This window comes from Lingula anatina, chromosome 1 (assembly GCF_051362555.1).
Source record: "Lingula anatina isolate TDL-2025a chromosome 1, LinAna3.0, whole genome shotgun sequence".
In the NCBI taxonomy this organism is placed as follows: domain Eukaryota; kingdom Metazoa; phylum Brachiopoda; class Lingulata; order Lingulida; family Lingulidae; genus Lingula; species Lingula anatina.
The window spans coordinates 16260290-16284907 of record NC_141767.1 but is presented as its reverse complement, the minus strand read 5'-3'; the positions used below and the strand labels follow the sequence as shown (position 1 = coordinate 16284907).

Below are 24618 nucleotides of genomic sequence, written 5' to 3'. Positions count from 1 at the left end.
TGTAAGGTGAAAATAGATCATGGTAGTAGTAATAATATGCACCTATCATAGCGTAAGCGCCAAGGAAATACAGCCGTAGACATTTCTGGTATCAAAATATTCATCACTTTACCACAAAGCATCATAGCTAATGGTAGAAAATTCTATATAATCTAATTTGGATTATATTTTACGTGTTACTGTAATGAATGGATTTAGACGTGTAGACTGGGAGATCAGCAGTTGACTTTTCCCAGTCAAGCTGGATGTTCAATACTTCACGACAATCCTCTACATATTTGATTGCATAATTTAATCGCGCATTTCACACACGCCTACATTTTATGTCTGTTCGGTGGGAACCGCTTCAGTTCCTCTTCCACACATGCAGTTAAGGAATCTTGCCGTGTTTGAGGTCCCAGGTTTGGGACGCATGTTATGGCTACGCTATCAAACCGACGGTAGACCGCGGAAGATGATCTAGATAACATTAGCACATTTGTCTCTGCCCATTTATAGATATTGGATCAGAAGACGAGAACACCAAATGAGAGCAGCGGTGGCGTTGAAGGGCGTCGACTGGTTGTGGAGGTGGGAGATGTCGTTTTGGATTATAGACACACAGGGCCGATTAAATTATCATAATAACCTGAGATAAATTGAATTAACTCTATAACTGTGTATTTTTGGAATGCTCTATCTATATTTACCAACAAATGAGGGGGAGCGTCCCAAAATTTGGTCAGTTTTAGCCGAACGCCCTTCACTAAATGCAGTCATAAAAAAGGGACATTTTTTGCATCCCAGCTGTCAGAGAAATGCATGTTTTGAGGTATTTACAGCAGGAATACCAAGTGTTCTGTCAAAAATGAAATATGAAGAGACATTGCTGTACTAATCATAGTATATTGTTTTAAATAAGGAACTGACGAAGACAGATAGTGTTTTCGAGTGCCACCTTTCCTGATATCTGGAATCTAGTTCGTTGCATGATCATGTAGTGAAGTCTGATAATAGGAGAAGGTTACCACGCAACACAATAAAATCACGATAATGATATTGGATGACGTTATTGTTTTTGAATCGCTTTTAATTTTCTTTTTTCTCAAATCAATAAATGGACATATTTTTTCTGAGAAGAACAAAACTTATGAAAAAAACATCCAGTCCGTTATACAATATATCTAGCTTGAATCATTCCACACTATTCCTTCTTCCATCCTCCGTATTAATATGCCTTTTTGCAAAACTTTTTCTTCTGTGAATTGAATATATATCTTAACTTTTCCGGACAAAATTGATCAGAATAGGCAATTATAAGGGAGAGATAAAATACTGTGAAATTGACTATTGTCAGTCTGGGTCAAAGAGACCTTGAGAAGACGATCAACCTGCGTGCATCTTATCACGTCCTTCGCCATTCAAGTATTTACGAGGTGATTTTGTTTGTTGATGTTTTTCTTTTCTTTTTCTTTTTTTTCACTGATGGATTAATTTGTGTCACTTTAAATGTCCCATTAAAGCAGTAGAATCCTGTATATTCATATGAAATAAAAAAATGGATTACAACGAAAAAAGCTTACGTCAAAACTGTTTTCTTAATTTAAATAATTAAGGAAGGTAACTCAAAATGTAATTTGAAGAAAACAATCAAACAGATATTAAGAACACCACCTTGCATTTATTTATTGCATGCAACAAAAATAAGGAGGGAAAAATTGTTGCAATCTTCAAAGTGACTTTACGTCACGTGTATCAGCCTCGGGGTCAGACACCATCCCGCGCAGCGAGCGTCATTTGTTTTTAGTCTTATCTACTGCAAGCAAATGAATTGAGTTAAAAGTGCACAATGTACTTGTTGTCTTGAGATCGTGGCACTCAAATATTACATTGAAAATTTATTGTCACAATGAAACTAAAAGGGAACTTTTTTTTCTTAAAAAAATCAGATATGTATGTAGGTACTGCCGGTTGCCGATATTTTTCTTAATTCTCAGAAACCTTTCTGTCAAGAGAGGTTAGCATCACGAACTGGAGGGCGTAAACGTTGCCAATTATAAACATTGGCATGATAAACATTTACTTATTGCAATCTCAAAGATTTAAAAAAAATCCTAGACAAAGCACGATCCCGTCTTTTAGGTTAACGGCCTCTTGAAGACGGCATCATTATGCGTTGGCATACTGGTGGATCAAATATGGTAACACTATCTTGCTTTATGAAATAAGGTGGCACTGTTCTATCAGATTTTTTAAAACTCTACATAGAGAATCAATTTTCACAAGCTGCATTTTATTTTTTGCATTTTACTAAATATAGATTGTAGTTTTGGCTTATTCACAATTCATCTTTTTCATTTACAAAGAAATTCTTGTTGAAATTGAATGCAATTTTTCATGAATTTCCGTAGTTATATCACCCACGCAAATAAAAAGGTGTCATTTTTAGCATAGAAAGTTGACAGATAACATAATCGCTACAAGAATGTCGATTTGTCTTACGTTTTACAGTGCTAAGTATGGCCTTGCATTTTCTTATATCAAGCCACATTTCATCATATAATATTACCTAAATTCCCCATAATTTTTGTAGTCGTGGGAAAGTACAAGTGTGGCGATTTCCACATTCATTATCATGACAAAAATGACCAACTGTTGTGCGGGGGTGAATATCTACATCTCCTTGGCTACACATACGCATGAATATCATACATTGGCGTCAGATCAATATTGGCGTCAGTTATCAGAGATCGCGTATGTGAACTGCTACCTTTTGCCAGCTTTTGCTGCGAGTCACCTGCGATAGAGTTTTTAGTTCCTTTATGTATTGTTTTTATGTCTGCTTGTTTCTCTATGTGGGGCAAATTAGCAAAACAAAAGAATGGGGTGATAAGAAACATGAGCGAGAGCTCATGGGATAAATCAGTATTTTTGAAAAGAGGTTAACATCTGATGTGAATCTAAAATATCTGTAAAATAAATTTGACTTTTTTAATCTTTACTTTTTTCTTGTGTTTTTTTTTATTGTTTGATAGGAAAACGCACCCTCTATGTTTTCTCGTTAGTTCATTAATCAAAATGATCTCATTTCAGAAGTTTGCAGTCAAACGTGAACGTAACCGTGAACTTTACGTTTTTTGTTTCTTTCACCTGCAGCGCAGTCAAGCAGGTCTTTAAGTCGAATATTTAATCCTTTTTGTCTATTATGTCCGGCACTTGTGCTTGCTTTTCTTCCTTTCTTCGTTTTTCTTTCTCTCTATCTTCTTCCTTTTCATTTTTTTTTTTTTTTTTTTGTCATCTTTTGTTTGATTTTTCGTTACTATGAATTCCATTTTCTTTAATGGCGGGGGCGGGGGTGGTGTCTCATCTATCGTATTTAATGCTGGATTTAGTTGTTTAATACACCCACTGGAAGCAGCGACAGATAATCATTATTATCCCTTCTGAAAGCCGCCAGATGGAACTAGATCTAGGGACGTGACCCAAGATTTGCTACCGATTTTTAATACTTTCTGAAATAGAAAGTTGTTCAAAAAATTGACAATGTTATTTTTATTTTAATCTCCACATGAAAATGAAAAACCTGTTTAATTAAATAAATTTCAAGCAAATAAATAGATTATGAAATTACTGGAGCTTTGAAATATGAAACTGAAAACTATAGTTAGCATACTACATCTCAAAGAAAAAAATTTACACTCACGTTTTACTCTAGAGGTATCCATCTTATACCAAGACCATCAATATAAAGACGGAAATGTGTGGATTTCAGATAACTGTTTCCAGGATTGGTTATATCTCAACTAACATTCCTTTTGACCAGATGTCCTTCGCTATATATTGATAAAGATAACACAGGTGAATAAATGGGACGAATTGCGGATTTTTATCGCGTTTAGTGATTTTTCCCCTTTTCAAATGGAGCGTCTTCTTCGCTACCCCCCCCCCCCCATCCAAGAGAGGCTTCTAGATTGCTTTTTGTGCCACCAAAATTCTTTTCAGGCACTTGCCAGCATTCTCGAATATTGATACTTTTTTTCTCGAAAATTGCACTATCAAAATCTTTTCTAGTGGTAAAGATGACCAATCATTAACCAGCAATATATATATTGAATTATTTACTTTCCCGTTAATTAGTTTTTATAGAAAATGATTAGAAATTTATAATAATAAAATTTACACAGGCGAGAATTTTTTTTTAGATCTCTGACATTAATTTCTAGTTGGCCGTCACTCACATAAGAACAGATTCACTAATAATAACAATTATTTAATGTGTATTTAGCAATAACAAAATAATAACGCATTCATGTCTTTATTGATGAAATTATAAATAATCTTAGGTATAATTGTGATATATATTATAAATTGTCTTTCCACCTTCAGGCTAGGTTGAGATGTATGATATTAGAAGTTTACCTGAAAATATACCATTATGTCCAACGAGCAGTTAACATAAATAGTAAAGATTCTATTCAACTGCCCACATACTTACACACAAGGTGAGAATTAATTCACACTTCACAGTATACAAAGATATTACTTTCACACTCACAAATATATCATAACAACATCATTGTGAACAGCTTGTGCTGATATTTGTCTAGAAACAACAATTCCACACCCACTGTTATAACAAACTTCAATGTGTAAATTGTGCAAATTGTACATAAAACCTCATCTAAAACGTCATATTTTTATCTACAAATTATGAGCGGTCTCTTCACATGTGAAATCTTATCTATCTGCAGACTACTATTACATAAAATAAACAGACAGTTTGCAAGATCATCATGACTTGCAAACCCAATGGTCAGTACAGTATTATCAGACTTCATTGTGCTACTGACATGACTAACATATTCCAATGGGAAATATTTTTTTAATGTTTATCATTCTTATATTTATTATTATAACAACAATAATTTAAAATGACATACAACAAAAATGTCCAGCACCAATGTGAAAATCATAAAATGTAATAATTAAAATCAAAATAAATCAAATAAGAATAAAAAATCAAACCCTGAAAAAGTGTGTCAACTGTTTCTGCCCCTTCAGCTGGGGTATCAGTTTCTTTCTTGCCGTTTTCGTTGTAACAGCCTTCTTTGTTTTTTTACTTTTTGGTAAATCTGCAGTTTCCATTGCTGTGGCTGTTCTCTTTACGGCTTTACTGTTTGTCTTCTTCTTTTCCTGTATATTGCAATCATTATCTACACCCTCTGTTGTTGGTTTTGTTGATGTGCTGGTGATGTTTTCTTGGTCGTTGATAGACTCCAAAACTTTCCTTACAATGTTTTTTTCACCGCCTTCCACACAACCTGAGACCAAGTTTTGGTTGCTGCAATGAACAAGAACCAGGATAATCTTTTATTATCATGACATTTTTAGTATGAATAAATGCTTTATATATAGAACTGAAATAAAATGATACAAAAATACATTTTAATTCACTGACATCAATATCCTACATTTACAAAAACAAAGTACTCGCCATGAAAAAAGGAGGGGTAATATATTTGTCATCCTCTAAAGCAAAAATACATCTATCATTATTTTCATCATAAGCATTTGCCAAACAGTTTAAGAACACTACAAGAAATCCCCCAAATTAAGTATTACCTCATATCCAATTAAATTATTTATACTTTTGAAATCTGAATAAGAAACCAAAATTTCACACAGTCACTACACAAAGAATTAAGAGATTTCAAAGTTTGCCTTACTCAGCAGAGTTATAGGTCTTCAGTGCCAGTAGATACTCCTTCTCATCATTCTGGGAGAAACCAGAATTGTATGCAGGGGCTGCCCAGTCCATACATGAACCATACCGCTCAACTGGCCTTATATCCTGAAAAATATATGGATGTTTAAATAACCATTGAGAAAATTATGATCAATATACCAGATAGATTTTGAGATCTATTTTTGAGATCTATATTTCTACTTTTTATTGTTAAAACTCACCTGTTTCCACCTTCATTATTATGAGAGGGAGTAAAAAACAAGAATCTTTCAACTTAAAAACAGCTCTATGGATCATAATTTTATATATGGTTTTGGAAAAGGCATACCCTGATAATTATGGGAAAAGTGCTGTGATTTCCAGGATATTGGTGGGAAAAAGATTTTTTTGCTATTTCAAGGCTTAACATTTCTTATGTGCCTTTGATATGTTGTATTTATCCTCTTTTAGTGACAGAAATACCATATTAAACCTTGTGATAATACACCAAATCAATTTAATGATGAACCCGATTCACAGCGACTCTCATTATAGAAATTTCACACAGATTCTCACATACTTTCTGACCCTGTTTCTTCTTCACCATCCTCTCAGACAAAGTTTCACTGATATTTGGCTCCTTCATGATTTCCTCCTCAACCATGTCTGGAGATCTGTAAGGATTGAAAATTAACATAAATGCTCATTCTTATAAACAAACCATATTTGATTCAACTATAACTGAGTTTATTTTCTTATCACTGTTTCTGATAGACTATAATTGACTATTAAGCAAAATTAATTGTTTTCATTCTACTTCCGAGGACTTTCGTGATTAGATCTTTAAAAGGCATCAATCTATAATAAATATCAATTCTTATTTCACCTATTTCATTTTTTACAATAAATAAATAAATAAATAAATAAATAAATAAATAAATAAATAAATAAATAAGTAAATAAATAAATAAATAAGTATATTCATCTATAGGGATCTACCAGCCTTCAGCAGTACAACTAGCTATAAAAAGCATCTCACCTGAACTGCGACACAAGTGCTGGGAGTCGTACAGGAGTCTTTTGACTGGAAAATGTATCTGTGAGAATATCTGCAGAGGAATGCTCCATTGGTTGGCAAGCAATATGGTCCAGCAACTTCTGCAAAGTTTTTATTGTCTTTTTGCCTGATATGGAGCCTCCCTCGCCATTAGACTGAAAACAAAGGCAAAACAAGGCTTGTGCTTAGCATTAAATCATTCAAAACTGTCACACAAAGAGAACTGCCAGCTTTAATATATTTTCCACCAATCATGCTGAGGCAAAAAGGTCATTTACACTTCAATTGTCTACATATTTTGAAGTGACTCAAATCAATTTTCTCCTCTGGGCAAAATGATGAAAAAAAATGTTAGTAAGACAAAACAAATTAATTTTGAAACAAAATCACTGTGGTTCTTGCTTCTGGTCACCAGATTTAAAATAAACTATAAACTGATAGTATAAAACATAGTCTAGAATCTAACTGTAGGACAGATCAAGCAATGTTTTCATGAGTAGGAGAAAACTGCTTATTTTCCAATTTGGAAACTAAATATTACACTACCTTAGCAGGGCTCTGTTCCTCAACACCCTCTGCACTATCAAGTAGATGAGAAATCTGATCATGTAGATTTTCTGCCACTTTTTCAACACTGCACTTGCGCAGCTTGCAGTCCTTGCTTCTGGCAATAGTCAGCTTTAAAACATTCACAAGTCTGCAGAGAGCCACCCTGAGGAAAAAAAACAAAACAAATAAAATAAATTCCATATAGTAAATGTTAAAGAAAATTGTGACACAGTACCTACCTTCATGAACAAAAGCAGAAAAATTAATCATCATTTTTTTCTTAAATCGGGCAATATAAAGAAGCTATAATATAAAAGTAAAATAGACAAATAATTTATTCAACTGTTTTCCAACAAACATTTATACCATGATGGCATGTATACCAAAATATTGTTCAAACACTTATTTCATACTATATTACAGAGGCAGATCCAGAGATATTTTCTGACTATCTTCCAAAGTATCTTTGTTGATCCATCCTCCATCCAACAGAAAAAAATTAGATGCCTATCAATGTAAACGTGAAAAATTCTGGCCATTTTCTATTCTGTAAGACCCAGAAGACAGCTTCTGTCTGCCCCTGTATTATATGACATAAGATGTATAACTCACTACCTGTGATCCTTCATCTCTTCAATTATGGTCTGTAGCTTATGGATGAGGTCTACAAACTCCCCAAGTCCTTTAACATGGGTGGTCAGTGGAGAGGAGGGGTCTGGGGCATACCCCTTCCCACCAAGTCTTAGACGCATAATGAAGGAAATGGCAGTCTAGAAAATATTAAAATAGAAAAACAGATATAAAATAAATTTTGAATTATGTTAAATTAATTTTATTTGTGGAGAGATTTTAGATTTCTTACACTGATGGAAAAATGCACCTGAAATAAATTTTATATCAAATACTTTCATGCTATCAGATAATACAAATGGCACAAATAATGACATTAAAACTTATTAGTCTATTTGAATTAACAATCATGGTTTTTCAAAGAATGTTGAACAGAAATCTAAGCAAAATTTCAGCAACAGGTTTAAATTCCAGTTAAAGCACCGATTGTGGTTTTTCTTGTTTTTCAAGCCTAAATGTGTTAGATGAGGTGCAGGACAAAAAAGGATTGTGTTTCAGACAATATGTAATAGCAGCATAATGCTAAGTTTTATTAAACAAATAAATGAATAAAAACAAATAAAATAAAAAGAAATAAAAAATGCAGAACTATCAAGTCAGAAAAATTAAATTAAACAACAATGTGAAAATAAAAAAGAGACTACTCCCAGAGCTACCTGGCACATAGGCATTTTCTTCTCCTTTGCTACTCTTTTGATCTCAGTGAATGCCTGGTGATCAATCCCCCTGTCAGGCACATTGATCACACGAGCCAGGGCAAGTTCGTTTCTGGAGTTTATGAGAAGTTCCAGATAGGAATGAAATACTCTTCTGATATAAGCCTATGTAAAAAAGACAAGTAAGTTTCATTTAACACAACACAGTAACTGGGGTCCAAAACCATAGAAAGCCTGCATTTACCATACTGAACAAGTTGCCTGCTACTACCAGAGCAGGTTTACTTTCAACTACTGGTCCAGTCATCAAGTATGAATATCACTACAAATAGACAAACAAACACTATGGTCAGAAGGCTTTCAGATATCTTTATCATAAACAATAAATATAAAAAGGAAAAATTAAATTTAAAAAAAAAATCAATACATTTTATTTTAATCCTACAACCCACATGTAACACATATCAGTGGAGCTATTTGTGAAAGCACTGCAGTGAATGCACATTGTGTTAGCTGTGATAACAAACACATTGTGTTTTCACTCACTGTGTATGTAACATTCTACTAGAATTTGGAGAATGTGCAATTCTGCAGATATAAATACTTAGAAAATACACATATCAACATGAATATCATTGATAATTCAAAATGGCAAGATAACAAGTTAGATACCTATGTTTGATCAGCCTCTAACAAAGCAAATAATCAGGTAAACAAGTGACAATATATCAGTGCTGGACTTTATTACTAAGCATACATCAGTTTAGCATCATTAAAAAAAAATGTGGAAGAAAATTATGTTCTGAAAGTACGACCTACCTCAGTGATGGAGAATCCACTAGTTCTGGGGGATTCTATACTGGCTGTGGAGTCGAGAACATCATCCATGTTGCACTCTTCAAATAAAACTGTGGGGTCAACTGAACTAGACAGAGAGGATTCTGTGTTCACCTTGTACAGTTTCTTGTTTTGGCAAATGATTTTTAGCATTTCTCTCTAGAATAAAATTAAGCAAATCAAACAAAAAATAATAAAAAATAATAATATTATCATTAACTAGTATACATTACACATGGGATAGTATCATCACCTTGCAATTATTCTCTATAATACAGCAGGGTATATTTTGCTCGAAGGGGCTCTAATCCGACTTCAGAGGATTCTAGATTCGGTTTGTGATTCCCGACTTGGGTTATGTCTGGAGAGAAAAGCAACTCAACACTACAGCTTAGTTACAAAATCAAAATTAGGTTTAACACCAGGACATTGCCTAGATTTATGCAAGAACTAAGCATGACAGACTGCATGATTGTAAATTATGAAGTTTGATAATAGCAATTACTGTACATGAAAGTTAAATAAGACCAATTTAAGTTAGATAGGAGCAATTACGAGGCTAATATGAGCTGCATGTCCATGCTTGTGACTCCATTAAAATCAATTAAGGTGTCTAAGAAATATTTTGAAGTCTGCACAAGCTTGGTAATTATTATCTAGTCCCAATTTTATTGACATTTTCGGATCAGATGAAATCTCTTAGGTAGGCTAAAGAAAAATTGTGTAGGAATCAGAGTTGTAACTTTATATAACTTCACACTACAACATGTATGAAGTTGCATCAGTATAATAACTATAGCATTGTTAAATGCATTCTCAAAATATAATACTAGGTGAAGGTCAGGGATCAAAATAAATGGATGAAGGAAATGGCTAATTAGATCATTTTTGTAAAAGTTTTGTATAAAAATAAGATTTGGGTGGATACCTTTTATTTTTCTTTGACTGTAACCAAAATTATTGCTAACAGTGCCCAGCATAAGTTCTTTGTGGATTTATTAAATAAAACTTTTTTTAATTTTGGAAATTTTAAAAATTTTATGGCAAAAACTACAATTTTTCCCTTAGTGTTTGGCATCTCTGATTACGTATCAGATCATGCCTGGAGAGGTGTTAAATCAGCAGGTTATGCGATAATAATATCCCCTATCACTTTATCTTTAGAAGCCTAAGAGCAATCAGGTACTTCAACTTGGTGTCAGTTAAAAGGGAAAACACCTTTGGAAATATCTGAAGTGATTACTGTAAAAAGGGATTATTTCTAAAATATTTTGGGAAACCACAACAAAACAGCATGAAAAAAAATGGCATAATACATAGCAAAAAGCCAAAAGCAATAAAAATCAAATTTTTGGTGTCAGTAAAATGAAAGAGCTACTGGGGTCAAGATGTTCAGTGTCATAAAACTTTGATTCAAATTACCTCTTATAGTGTGTGCAACTTGATATAGCATTTGAACATCCTTTCACTGTTTAAACTATATAAAAAAAACAGACTATCCACATTCCTCTTTACAGACTACACAAGGAAAAATATTGATTTACATCCCAAGAAAAAAAAAGGAAAAAAAATACATTACCACTACATCTTCTAACCCTTCATGCATGATAATAAAATTCATGTCTCCATCAATGGACTGTTTTCCTTCCTGGCACAAATCATCCTCTTTATTTCCTCCTGTTAGTTTCCTCTTCACTGCTAACATAACGTCAAAAAGGTCCACAGTGTTACAGTGAGCAAGATGGCTCTCATACATCTTAAACAGTTCCTTGTCACTGTCTTTACACTTTGTAGGATCTCGCTTGTATACACAAAGTTTTTTGTTACTCTCTAAAACCTTGCTCAATTCGACTTCAAATTCTCCACTTTCCTAAATAAAGAAAAATTATTGCATCTTTTTAAAAACAATATTCAACTACTAGTATTCATAATTTTAGTACAACCTTGGAAGGAATAATAAAAGAAATGTTTCAGAATGACTGAAATTATATATCTCTCACAATGCTGACACAATGAAAGACAGTGTATTCTTAAAACAAAAAAGGTACTTGTCCTTGAATTCTTCCACGACACCCAAAGGTATGTACAACAATTACTGTTACTAGTAAAAAAATATCATGTTGTACCTGCTTACTAAGCTCAGCTAGACATATCTGCAAGGCAACCATCTGGTCCTCTGTGTTCAGAACTGTCTCTGTGTCATTTTGTGAAAGACGCAAGGACCTGTATTTCTGTGTAAAGTATTCTGCAACACTGCACCACGGTACTGACGCGGACTCTGGGAACTTGCCCAATGCACACAGAGAGTTTTTGGAAACTGAAAAGGGGAAAAGCATACAGTCTGGATCTAACAGAACCTGTAACAGAAATGGCTCATTTGCAAAAAGCCAGAAGAAGAGGAAAAAGAAAAAGACTAAAATCTATGATTTATGGACCTGCTTGGCTGCACTGCAAGTAAAAAGACCTTATATAAATCAAAAATATGTCAAATTTGCCCATTGTTTAGTGTCAAATCTTACCTGCACCAGTTACTATGGACTATTTTGTTTTCATATGATGAAGGGCATACTGATTGCACTTACCATCAAGAGCCTGCAATATTTGCTTAACCAATTTTTGAATTACTTGCTTTCAATGAACTGTCATAACTAAGGCTAACCTAACCAAAGGATTTTTTCAACAGCAAACTGAATTTTAAAGTAAAAAACTCTGATTATAATGTCTAGAAAGGTAAAGGTCTGGTTAAACATGAAAGTAACACAATGAGATACTACTAGTGCTGATTTTTGCTCATATTCCTTTTCATTTCTCCGATATGTTCAATAGCAACATGCTTCAGAATTTCAAAGCCTACCAACAGTCAGATTAAAACAGACAACACAACAATGAAGTCAAAACTATATCTAGAAAAATATGTGGGAATAAAAGTGGTTCTATTGTCTCTATCTGTACACCTACATTTTGTACATGTGTATGAAAATTATAGCTGAAAATGAAGTCTCGCAAGAGTTTCACAAAACAGCAGACACAGGAGGCAAAAATTCAATGTCTTAGCTCTGTATGTATCTATATTGTGACACAACTGAATGAAATCCCTTTTGTAATGCGGATTCATTTTAAAGAGGTCACTGAATTTGAATAGTCCTATGACAAAACTTGACACTTTTTCTTCCTGTTGTATCCAATTTTAAACTATTTATAGCATGGGACAAGAACTGGGGATTTCTCATATTCTGAGAGGGTGACAATATGGGACCTATAATTACTGTCAAAATATGGGTATTCTTTTGTACCCATCATCCACAGCACAGTACCATCCAAATGACATAAACATAAATGGAATGTTTTAAATCTTCCTATATCCTGCTTTACCTATCAACATTTGACCTAAACTACATTGATAAGATATAAATAAACAGAGTATGGGACCTGGTCAACTTCTGGACTAAAATGATGTCCATAATAACCAACATAGCCTGCCTGGGTTGATTTCCATATGATCAAAAAAATTTCGGTTTTATCATAATCAATTGTAATGAGGATTAAAACATTTTTATCCCTTATTTTAAGTAGACATAATTTACTTAATAAATAAATTTCTAAATTACTCAGAACATTAATCCTACTTTGATATATATTACACACAATCAAAAAATAAAGATTAAAAAACATAAAAATAAGAAGCAACTTCGAGCACTAATACCTGTAATCCTTTCTTCTTGTGTTTCATGATTCTGAACAGCATCAATGACGGTTTTCAGAGCCTCTGGCTCCACATCCCCACATAGTACGTACACACGTCCCATCATGCTGCACACACTGGGGGAACCTTTAAGTATAATAATGCAAAATTTTCATATTTCAAGTCTTAGGCTGCATTCACAACCAAAGTTGATCCACAAATTAAAATATGGCTGACCCACTTGAAAGTTTACCCTTAATCACTGTAAGTTCTTCTATTCAGAATCTATTAGGGGATTATGATGCAAGCTTTCATGTGGATCAGACATGTCTGAACCGCGGCTCTGTTAGTCTGCAGACCAACTTGTTCTGATTGAGCCTTTAATTTCAAAAAGCAAAAACCTATTCATTCACATGCTTATTTCTTTGGTACAACAATGATATTGGACATAATGTTTGTTGAAATGGTTAATGGTACAGTTAGAAAATAACGACACATTTCATTAATACATTTGATGCAATGGGACATGAATTTTGGTCAATGATATATTGAATATGGGCAATTAAACATGACATTAAGGACCTGTAGTTATTATCTTTACATACAGTGTATTGCATGTAATTTCCAGCCACTGTTGCCACTGTTTTATTCATGAAGTCAGATAATTTCATTTGTCGAATAGATCCAAAGAATGAACAATATCACATTGCTCTGAAAACCAAAATCCATCCATCTGCCCTCACCACAGAGAAGATTTATTGGTAATCTTGCTATATTTCTGATGCAGCTTCTATCTGCCATATTTGTCTGAATCTTGAGTATCATTCTTATTAATTTGAAGTTTGAAGTCAGTCAGAATGTAACCAAAAAGAACAAGAGACAGTTTATTGTTTTGCAGTAAATTTACTGGTACCATACCTTTCATTTGAGAACAAGAGGGAGTGAAGAATGCAAATAACTTCCTATGTCAATGGTTCAAAATCAAAGGGGTAGAAGACAGTATACCTACACTGTATGTGGTAGAGTACAGTTTGATCTTTTTCTTCTTTTCAGCTGAAGACAAAAAGAGCACTCAAAATAATATGTGCTCTGATCAACTACATATCTTGTCTGTCTTCTTCTTAAATTTGCTCCTAAATTATGTTACAGGTGCTGAGATTGAATGCCCTGAATTGAGCAATAATATTACATAGCAATTTGGACTTCATGGTTAGAGATACATGTTAGATCTAGAAAATAAATCCATTGGGTATGGTATACTGTATCTGCCCTAATGAAATGCAACATTGAGACCGGTGTAGGGTTTGGATTGTATGAGTTCCAGAAAAAAACTACCAGCTAGTTTAACTGAATTAGTTAATTTAATTATAAGCATTAATATGCGCTTGAAGTTGAACTAGGAAGCTTTTATCGACAGTACTTTAGTTATAGTCAAGCCTCCAAGGTGAGGCAAGCTTGCATTTCACCCGGGAAATGGGAATATTGTGTGTTTTTTTAATGCCATCTGAAGACAAATGTTTTTCAAATATACTGCTTTTCTAAGGACATATTTTTCAACCTGTATATAGCAAATGTACGAAAACATCTTACCTGCTTGGTTTGTTGTAGTTGTTTAAATGGCACGCACGAATTTCATTGGCTAATGGACATGCGCGCGTGCGCAGTACACCCGGATAATGCGACAAAACAACACGTGGAGCATGTCAACAATACGAACAAAACATTACGGGTACGTCATGCGCGAGCTTTGAAAGGTGAAAATCCCGTAAATTTACTGTAGTTCCCTGTCCACGTGAAATAACTTCAATACATCCTTGTTACTTTTAAAGGAGACAAGGCACGATTTGAGGTACGTAATATATTTTTTATTAGCAAACGCGCGCAATGTTTAACAAGATCAAGGAACACATTTGAACAAATAAAAGTATGGATAAATTTAAAAGTATTGAAGCAGAATAACATCTGTAAATATTGTGCAAAAGGAAAAAGCGTCTTCCTAAACATCGTACCCTCAATAGTTTGAGGCAGACAAACGCAGACTAAAATCGAGGAGTGTCTATGAAAAAAAAGTGCAGAGTAGGCTAGACTATACTCAGTAAAAAGCCATTTTGCGGTCAAATCAATGCCACGTGGTAAAGCTGAAGTGCTCACTCTATCCCAACAAAATGAGTGACGTCATGCTTAGGATGTCAATTTCCTGGTGGTCAGTTTGATTGACAGTCGGTTAAATTGGAGCGGGATCCGGAAATGCCATGTTTAGACAAATGTGTCATCGGTAGTATGGCGGGTTCGCTTTATTTAAGTCGGGGTTCCACCCTGGTTCTTCATACTGATAGATACTTCAGAGTAGGAACACCTAGCTTTCTAGGTATATCGAGAAAGATACCATCTGAGTTGTGACATCGACAACGCTGCAAAGTTACACATTTACCGAAAATTGCTCGTAATATGAATGTAAGTAAGCCAGTGGGGCTAAATCGCGCCGGTCTTGATCAAGCTTCTTATTCAGCTTACATTATACTTTTTGATAATTCATACATTTTAAAATAATTTTATGGTCAGTGATATTTGTGACCGTCTATCGACGTTTATCGACACGTGCAATATTCATGATGAACTGCAATTAATTTCAAACTTTCAGCTCTTTTAGATATCATCATAGATCGTTTTTATAATCATGTGTTTTTATTTTGTTAATTCTAGATTTGTGTCGTAATCATCTTGGCCATCTCATGTCTGTCTCTGTCACTCGCTGCGCCTGCAGTTGCCAGAAAGAAGCGCGGAACTGTGAAGTGTCAAATTCCAGGTGATCTCCATCAGCGACTCGGAAACATTGCAAGTAGGAATCCCCATGAAATGTACACCCTGGGACTGCCTGATAATCCACAAAATGTGCAATCCATTTCGCCTGAATTTATAAAGCTCCACCACATGTACGGAGACACATTTTGCCCCAGCCAGGTTAACAGCACCGGCGACGCTAACAGTCGATCACTGTGTCCCTGGTATTACGTTGTCAACCATGATAAATACCGGTTCCCTCCAGCTATGGCGCAGGCCGAGTGTCGGTGTTCTGGGTGCATAGGACTAGGCCAGAACGACAAAGTGTGTGAAAAAGTGTGGTACAACGTCCGCGTGCTCCGAAGATTGGACGAGTGCGATTCGGAAGGAAATTACAAGTATATTGAGTCCTGGCAACAAATATCGGTAGGCTGCACTTGTGCCAGCCGCAGAGTTGCTACCGTCTCCAACGAATCCCCAGAAGGCACTCCACCCCCTGCAACGTAACAGGCTCAACGGACACTCCTGTATATATTAACAAGACTGTGATACCAATATTATATATTATTTTTTAATATATAAAGTTAACATTCCACCAACTGTATATATTTCGCGTTATTCAGATCTTTATTTCTGAAATGTAGTCGTTATCTGTGATAGGAGGGGTGATGTTAGGGGAACATTCCTGTTATAATTTTTTGTATTAGATATTAACTTATTTTCATCTGTATAGCTTCATCCGTCCTCGGTATTGCTGTTGTTAGGCTTTAACTTATTTATTGAGACAAACTACGTGTAACGTACATTTAACGTACACCATAATGGTGAGTAAGTTGTGTGTGTTTTAGCGCATGTTGATAAATGTATATCTCTGAAACGTTTCAAAGATAGATGTAATATAAAAATCATGCAAATTTTAATATTTGCTGATGTCAGTATTTTTAGTTATTTAATCAAGATCGTTTTAATGTTTGAAACATGTAAATTCTGATATTTTCTGATGGTAGATGAAATGACTGTTATTTATTCAAGTTTTTAATGTTTAACGTAATTATTCAAGACAGAAAAGAAAGCAGCTGTATTGATAATTTATTATTGATATTGAAGACAAGCGGTAAAAATTACTTCGAAGTGTCTGATCTTAATTATGAATCCATCATGGTTTGTTAAGCATACGAATGAGTTTGTTGTATCGCTGTTTGTTAACTAAAATAAATTATAAAACTTTAACCTAAATGATTTTGTGATTTTATATCCTTTTTCTAAATACCATTCCTAATTTGCCAAGATGACTTGATTCAACAGGTTATTCATATGGCGTGACAATAATCATTTGTTTTATCTAACTCAACAACAATCACCTTGGCGGTATATAGTCGGCGGTCTTTTATTGTAATAATATCTTTCTTAGTCCGCAAAATTCCGCACACGTGCAAGCTAAATGTACTTGCAGCACCTTTGTCTAGCATACTGATGTAACGTGAATTGATATGTTATTCCTATAAAAGATGCATAAGTAAATAACGGGACCATACTTCCGCCGCTACCTTATAATGTGTAATGGGGTGTGCCAGATTCATAATGTTGGAAGTCCAAGGTGAGTCAGTGAAAGTTGCACCACTCTCCCCGGTCTTTGTGGTAGCTAAGTGTATCCTTACTTGCGTTTGCGAGGAGTCCAAATTTGCTCTGAGCATTCGGCTGAATGGCGCCGCCTCGAGCCCAGTCAGTCGTTTAATGTGTGGTGAGATGCAAGACACGAGTAATATGGGGATTGTTTTATGCTTTTAATGTGGGAAGAGGTGACTAGACACTTGGTTTGATTCTACTACCGAGGCTACTACAGTGCGAGTTGTACAAAAACACAGACACGTGTCGGCAATAAAGTCAAGCAAGTCGCTCAGAATGTGCGCCTAACCTGTGTGAACAATGAAGTTGAGTTGCATCGTTGCCAGGAATGAGTGCGTCCTGCCGTTGCGCAGAGACTGACTCCCTGCACCCTTCTAACCCCCAACGACCCTGCAATTCGTCATCTTCGAAAATGATAGCACTTTGATGTTTCTTATGGGATAGGACATACATAAATGTAGAGAGTTATATACAGAGATTATCTGAATTACCAGTATCCCAAATTCGGCACACTTTCACATTGACTCTCAATTTAAGATAAACTTAACAGCCTGGAAAAGTTTTCTAATGTAAACACAATGATATCAGAGTCTGAATTCAAATTCGACCATCTAAATTGATCGAACAAATGAGTCAAAAGGCGTGTATATAGAGCTATTTCACACTTTTGCTCTATGTCGCTTCTAATTTTTAGCAGTTTTTTTCATTTAGTTTTTGACATGTAGCATGATCGTTTTCTTTTCAAGGGATAAAAATGTTCAGAGGCATATACTGTTGATTACAAGATATGCTTTTCGACGAAAAGTTCCCTTTTTTGTGTGTTGTTCTTTATTTAATGTTTAATTCAAGTTTTCTTGACGTCTATTTAAGCAAGTATTATACAATATATATTATATAATTCCTGTATTTAAGTAAGGAACTGGCTCACTTTTAATAAGTTACAAAACTTTGTGTATTAACATCTGTTGTATTATTTCAAATTGAATGACAGATTTGTAATATTTTTTAGGAAATAATTAACCAACGTTTCAGTTAAATTTAATTAAAACGTCGTTCAAAGTTCAAATCCGATTTGATACACGTGTATTCGTCTCTGTTTGTGTGTGTTGGTGGTAGTTAAGGGGGGCGTTGTTTTGATCCAATCAAGTGCCTGTTTTCACACCTGAACATTTCATGCGGGGGAGTCCGTCCTTATTTCCTGGTTGTTATGTCAGAGCTGAGGTACCAAAAATAGATGACCCACTTATTTAGTTATCATAGCAGCGGCTTGTCAAGTGCCTGGGCACCTTTAAAGTGTAATTTACCTCTGCCGTGTTAAAAGGGTTATACAGCTAGGGGATTCCCCTTTCCGTAACATGATAGCGGTGTTAATTTTTTTGGTATCTTGGGTCTCGGCCTCAAGCTGAAATACTCATTATTATGTACAGCTAAAATGACAAGTTTTACTTTCTACTATTTTCCCATTTAATATAGTACTTGGAAAATTGTTGGAAAAGCGCAGTGGAGGAGAAACGTAAGCAATCAGGAATATATAAAAACCATGAAAAGTAACTTTGTAAAGAGCTTTCATTTTTTTCTTTTTATTCATTAAATATTGCCATGAAATTAAGTAAAGAGTGATATAAATATTTCTGCTGAGATATGAAAACTAAAACTGCAGACATAACCATTGACGAATACAGGGCAATAAGAAGCAGGGCCGGCAGTCTATCCTTACCTTTTGGAAAGGATATCCGTCATTTTTCTTTTGAAACTTTTTCTTTTGACAAAATAGTTCGAGAGAGTGTCTGACAGAATTTGCGAAAAATCTGATTCCGTTAATGTAGAATGATGTACATATGCAGACTAACTAAACAGGAACGACGATCTGTTTCATTCTTTTCAGCAAATGTCAATTTCTAGCCTGTAGCCGCTCTAGGCGACAACCCCGTCTTAGCGGGAAATTTTTAAGTTTTATTAAAAGATACACCACAATACTGCGCCGAATAGGTCCTGTGACGTAACAAAGCGAGATTCTGACGTTATGGTGTGAAAATGAGCTGTGAAATATTGTTAAAAAATTGACGGTATAATGACTTGACAACATGTTATAACAAGTGTTATACCACGGCGGATGTCGCGAACAAAAAAAATCCGGAGATAGTGATTCTGGCATACGCGCACGTTACGCATGAATGTGACTTGCATCATTTGGGTCTTTTGTTTGCGGCATCTGCCGTGGATTAAGCGAAATACACCACCTTCGTGCTTGTGTACTGCAATATTGCCTACAGATCTCACCGACTTGTGGAGTTTCTATTACAAGTAATCTAATCTTAGAGGTGACGACCTCCGATTCCATGCACCATTGCTAATAAACATTTATTGTCGACAGCGCGGATAAAAAAGAAAAGAAAAAAAAAACTCAGAGAAGAAATTAACGCTTTGGAAGGTCTATCTTGATCGCGTCTGCTGTCCTCTTCAGGTCTTTTGCCAAATTAATTATGACGTCGTTGCAAAAACGGACACGGTTGGACACCTTGAAACAATCAATCTGGATACATAATATCTGTATTCGTCCGTGGTCTTTAATTGCAAATCAAATGTGAATTATGTGCTTAAATGTTTCGAAAATCCCCCATCTAATAAAAGAGATAAAGTAACGAGGATTGTCAGCGTCCCACCTGTTACGTCCGCGCACACGACAGCGATGTCTGAACCAATCACAAATGACCGCTATACAAATATCTGATACTATTTGCTGAAAACATAACACCTTCCTGCTGAATGTGCACTTCAGTTTTATGATTTGACCATATGGCTGATAAAGATTTGATTATGTTATTGATACGTAATTTTAATCGCATTTTTTGTATGCGTGCGTTTTTCCGGTTCTGTACGTCACGAGGTCTGCGCACTGCAAACACTTCCTTGTGATTGTTCAAATTGTTAAGAACGTCTTAAGTCAACCCTGAACAATAGATTGGGCATTGTTGCGTACGTTCATTCATTCGTTATTTCTGGTTTGTAAAGCCAGTGCGAGGGAAGTAATTCTCATAAATGTCAGGGTAGGCTCATGTTACAGTATGAATTTAAAATCGATGCATGTAGTAGTTAAAATCAGTATGGTATGTCGATCGATGTCATTAACTAGTTCAAGATTCCAACAAATATTTTATATTGAAGATTATTTTTTCGTTCAATCAAAGCACCATATATATATATATATGATGGTCTAGTGCAAGCGGTGATGACGTTTGGTGTCAAGGGGAAGAAAAAAGGGGCGTTAAGTCTGTCCTCCTCTAAAATACCAGGAATTGAGCGTTTTCAAAAGATAAGCCTCCTCTGTGTCAAATATGTGCATTTTAAGGAATTATTCTTAAACATTATTAAGTTAGAAGTTGTCCACAAAGTGTCCTTAGATATAGGCTTATGTAATTTATATTGTAGTTTACACGCAAATCATTGAAAATTTTAATTACGTTTTGGACATTTCTTTTGCAATGACAAGACATTCAGACATCATATCTGAATATGCATTCCTAAAATATCATGTTCAGGTTTTCAGATTCAAGTTTGCCACGAAACGTGATATTTGATTGTGCTGGCATTTTAAAACCCTTATCTTTTCTTAATTGTCAAACTTTATAATACCCTACTTTCGTTATGACAACGTGCACATGAACGTCCTCTGCATTGGTCCATCTCCACCCCCGTCCCCGCCCCCCGTCCCGCAACTACAAGTCACACAAACACGAACATAGGGCAAACAAAGCACTACTTCGAGTATCTTATTCCACATGTATCTTTTTCAAAGATGACCCACGCGAATTGACTTCGTGACGCCAAATATAAACGTCCTTCTCGAGTTTTTATCTTAATCGCTATCATAATCACGACCTAAGCAGCGTTTATCTCATGCTACAGTTTTGTAGGTGGCCAACGTGGACCGACTTCGTGACCTAAAAGAAAAACGAAGCTCTCGAGTTCAAATCTATATCGAACTGGTAGCGTTATCACCGCCCATATCGGCAATTCTCTGTATTGATGTTGTCATGTAATCGCATTATACTGATCTTACCATGCCTCACACTTTGGGACCGGAAAATATGTTAGGCAAAGATTCGACTTGGGCAATGTCCGTGTGTGTTTCAGTTAATTTACCAAAGAAAAATTCGGGATGTCAGGATTTATTCGAGACAATCGACAACTGGAGTTATAATATTACGAATCGTATTTTTCCTGGTTTTTAGACCTACTGCGTTTATTTAATGTTATTCATTTCTTAGGCAATAAGGGTGTTATACATTAAAATGATCAGAAGAAGGGTAACATATAGACCCTACCATGACCTTACGAAAATGGTGAAATAAAACAAGAAACATAGAACCAGGGCCTAGGAAAGAGGAAATAAAATAAAGACATTGTAGAATCTCATGAATACAGGCGACTAAATTGCAATGGTGAAAAGGAAGTAGGCCTATAAACAGTCATTCCAGTAGTAGGTTAAGTATTAGGGTTTACGTCAGCGTATTGTACTAGCACACGTACTTGTCTATCATTTGAGCTAGTTACTTTGTTCAATACTTAATTGATAGATAAATGCTGATTTACCTAGTAGTCGGAACTGCCTATCGACATGATGTTATTTTTGTCAAAATCCTTGATCTAAAAATAATTTACGATATGATCTAGATTACTGTACATTTTGGATTGGTTGAAATATTCAAGGAACTTTATTCCAACGTCAGATTTTATTGTAAAAACGAAACAATGTTCTTATATTGAATTGCCTTATATTGCCTTTCATCGATGAATAATCGATTTTCTCAAAAAGTGGCGCAAGCGGCAAGACGGGCCCTACCGGAAAGCATGGGAGTTCTTAATTGTAAATGTATACTAGAAATTTGAAAGTATTTATGTGAGGTGTGAAAAAGTGAATTTTTATTTGGAAATCTAACCACTATTTCCTTCTGAAAGTCGCAAAACATTGTCGCAACTAGGCGTAATCATTTAAAGTGTAACACCACTCGGCGCACCTTGTAATGTATTAAATCCATGACCAAAACATAACGTAAGCTATATATAGAGTTAAAATCACGCATAACTGACGTGGGTCTCGTTTTTCTGGTTAAAACAGTGTAGTACATGTGGTTCCTTTGCATACTCGGACTAAGATAAATCGAAGTTGTGGTCAGTCTTTACGACAATTTGACTTTTTACATAGCCAAACAGGCAAAACCAGCGTCCAATATGTTGGTGTTTGTTCACTTCCTGATATTTGCGCTAATATATTTAGCATTAAATGAGATTAATTAACCTTATCTCCTAGGATTAATGGATTCATTAGTCTTTTGCATTTACACGCAAGCTCAGCAGACGATCTTCCTTACCTATATTTCTAAGCTTGATAAATGCCCGGATTCAAAGGACGTTTTCTCTACCAATCAAAATCCAGTCCCTTGGGTGCTGAGCCCAGGTACCTGACTTTGGTATCTTCAAATACGACAATGCTATAATCTTCATTTTTTTTTTGTTGATGTACTCTTTTCAGTACTAAATGAACAGCTTCATTACCCGAGAACTCGAGAAGTCCGATATAGAGGAGTGGGATGGAGCGAAGGAGGAGGGAGAAAAGGTGACTGGTGAAGCTTACTCTGGAGCGTTCAATAAACATTAAACATGACGTTCTTTCATGTATGAACTCAGTGAATGTTTGAGCTTCGACTTAGAAACTAAGATCTAATGTTATCATTATGGTGGTGTTCGCCAGGCGAGTTTAAGTAAAAGTAACTGGCCGATTTCTGCACATAGGCTATTGTGGACGCGGTTCAAATATTTTACACATTTTAGATTAATCATCCGACAAAGCTTACTTTAAATTATATGGAGTAGTATCCAGTCAATTCATTGTCAGGTATACGTCACGAAGGGGTTTCCCCATATGAGCTATGCTGCATGTGGTGTATTTACCTTTTATTGTTAATAGAGCCATAACAACTCTCAAGCAACGCAACACAAACCGCTCAAGTTATCATGATTGGCTCTTTTTATTTACATTTTATCTATGATATCACAAATTATAAAGGCTTTGCATTTCAGGCTATATATATATATATATATATTGGAACAGGGGTTTCCCTTCTTTGCTTGTATTCTGGCATATCCATATCTAGTCAATACAAATCACATGTTAAGCGTTGACTTATTCATCCGTCAAAAAAAATGGCGCAACATTTCTGAGTGGCATCATTACATAAAAACCTGAAGCAGGACACGTATACACGTCAATTCCAAGACGCACGCTCGTGAAACGCAAACAATCCGATTTTTAAAATCCAGGACAAGAAAGTTGACTTTTCCTGTAGTCGCTAAAATTACGGATGTTAAGTATGTCCATTAGGATCTGTTGAACAAGTTATAGTGATAAGAGACTGAAGTTGTTCACAAAGTAAGGGGAGAAAAAATGTCCCATGTACTACGTGTACATGCAGATTGCCTGTGGTTAGGTAGATGTGAAGAAATTTTTCTGTTAACACAATACGTTTTTTCATCAAAAGCAATCAGTTAACGACTATTTGTTGTTTTTGAGTCATGTGTTTTGACATATATGTCCATTAATATTGTGTTTATTGGACCCAGTCAGCTTAAGAATGGATATGAATAACGTGGTGGCCCGACGCCGATACGTCTCCGACACGTTAAACACACCTGTTGAAGAACACGTCATGCTCCAATAAAAACCATTAAAATGGAAATATATCTTAATTTTTTAACGGCGTGACAAATTAACTGCAACTCTTCCCAGCGGGTACGCACCCCCTTTTACTCACCATTTTCTCACGTTTTATGATAGCTAGATAAAATCTTTCCCTATAGATACGGCCATTGAAGTGGTAAACGTACTAGTTTGCGTTTGCTAACCACGGGGAGTTTTTTTTTTTTTTTTTTTTTTTTTTTTGCAGTTAGTTGAATATAACATGGAAGGTGTTTATCAAACAAAATGATGAGACACTTGACAAACCTATTTCTGGACCGACGACATGACCGAGGAATAAGGAAGCTGTTTGTTTGTCTGAGTAATCAAATCCAAAGTACACAAATATGGGCCGTGCAG

General features: G+C 35.2%; 2 protein-coding genes across 3 annotated transcripts; one reads left to right on the top strand and one right to left on the bottom strand.

Annotated features, from left to right (window-relative positions):
- Window positions 1–4278: 4278 nt before the first annotated feature.
- On the bottom strand, window positions 4279–14884 carry LOC106172727 (PCNA-interacting partner). Of its 2 annotated transcripts, none has more exons than XM_013553562.3 (12): window positions 14706–14884; window positions 13137–13262; window positions 11560–11750; window positions 11013–11303; window positions 9416–9592; window positions 8597–8761; window positions 7926–8080; window positions 7308–7473; window positions 6744–6916; window positions 6285–6378; window positions 5706–5830; window positions 4279–5320 (listed from the first exon to the last, which is right to left on the bottom strand). In XM_013553562.3, the coding sequence occupies exons 2-12, from the start codon at window positions 13240–13242 to the stop codon at window positions 4999–5001; spliced, it is 1965 nt and encodes a 654-aa protein (XP_013409016.2). In that variant the 5' UTR covers window positions 13243–13262; window positions 14706–14884; the 3' UTR covers window positions 4279–4998. The 2 variants fall into 2 exon arrangements, with proteins under 2 accessions (XP_013409016.2, XP_086856117.1); XM_086999991.1 differs by lacking the exon at window positions 14706–14884 and adding an exon at window positions 13859–13931.
- A 494-nt stretch (window positions 14885–15378) lies between these two features.
- LOC106172701 (interleukin 17-like protein) lies at window positions 15379–17126 on the top strand. Its single transcript, XM_013553510.3, has 2 exons — window positions 15379–15569; window positions 15819–17126. The coding sequence occupies exons 1-2, from the start codon at window positions 15564–15566 to the stop codon at window positions 16401–16403; spliced, it is 591 nt and encodes a 196-aa protein (XP_013408964.1). The 5' UTR covers window positions 15379–15563; the 3' UTR covers window positions 16404–17126.
- Window positions 17127–24618: the final 7492 nt, after the last annotated feature.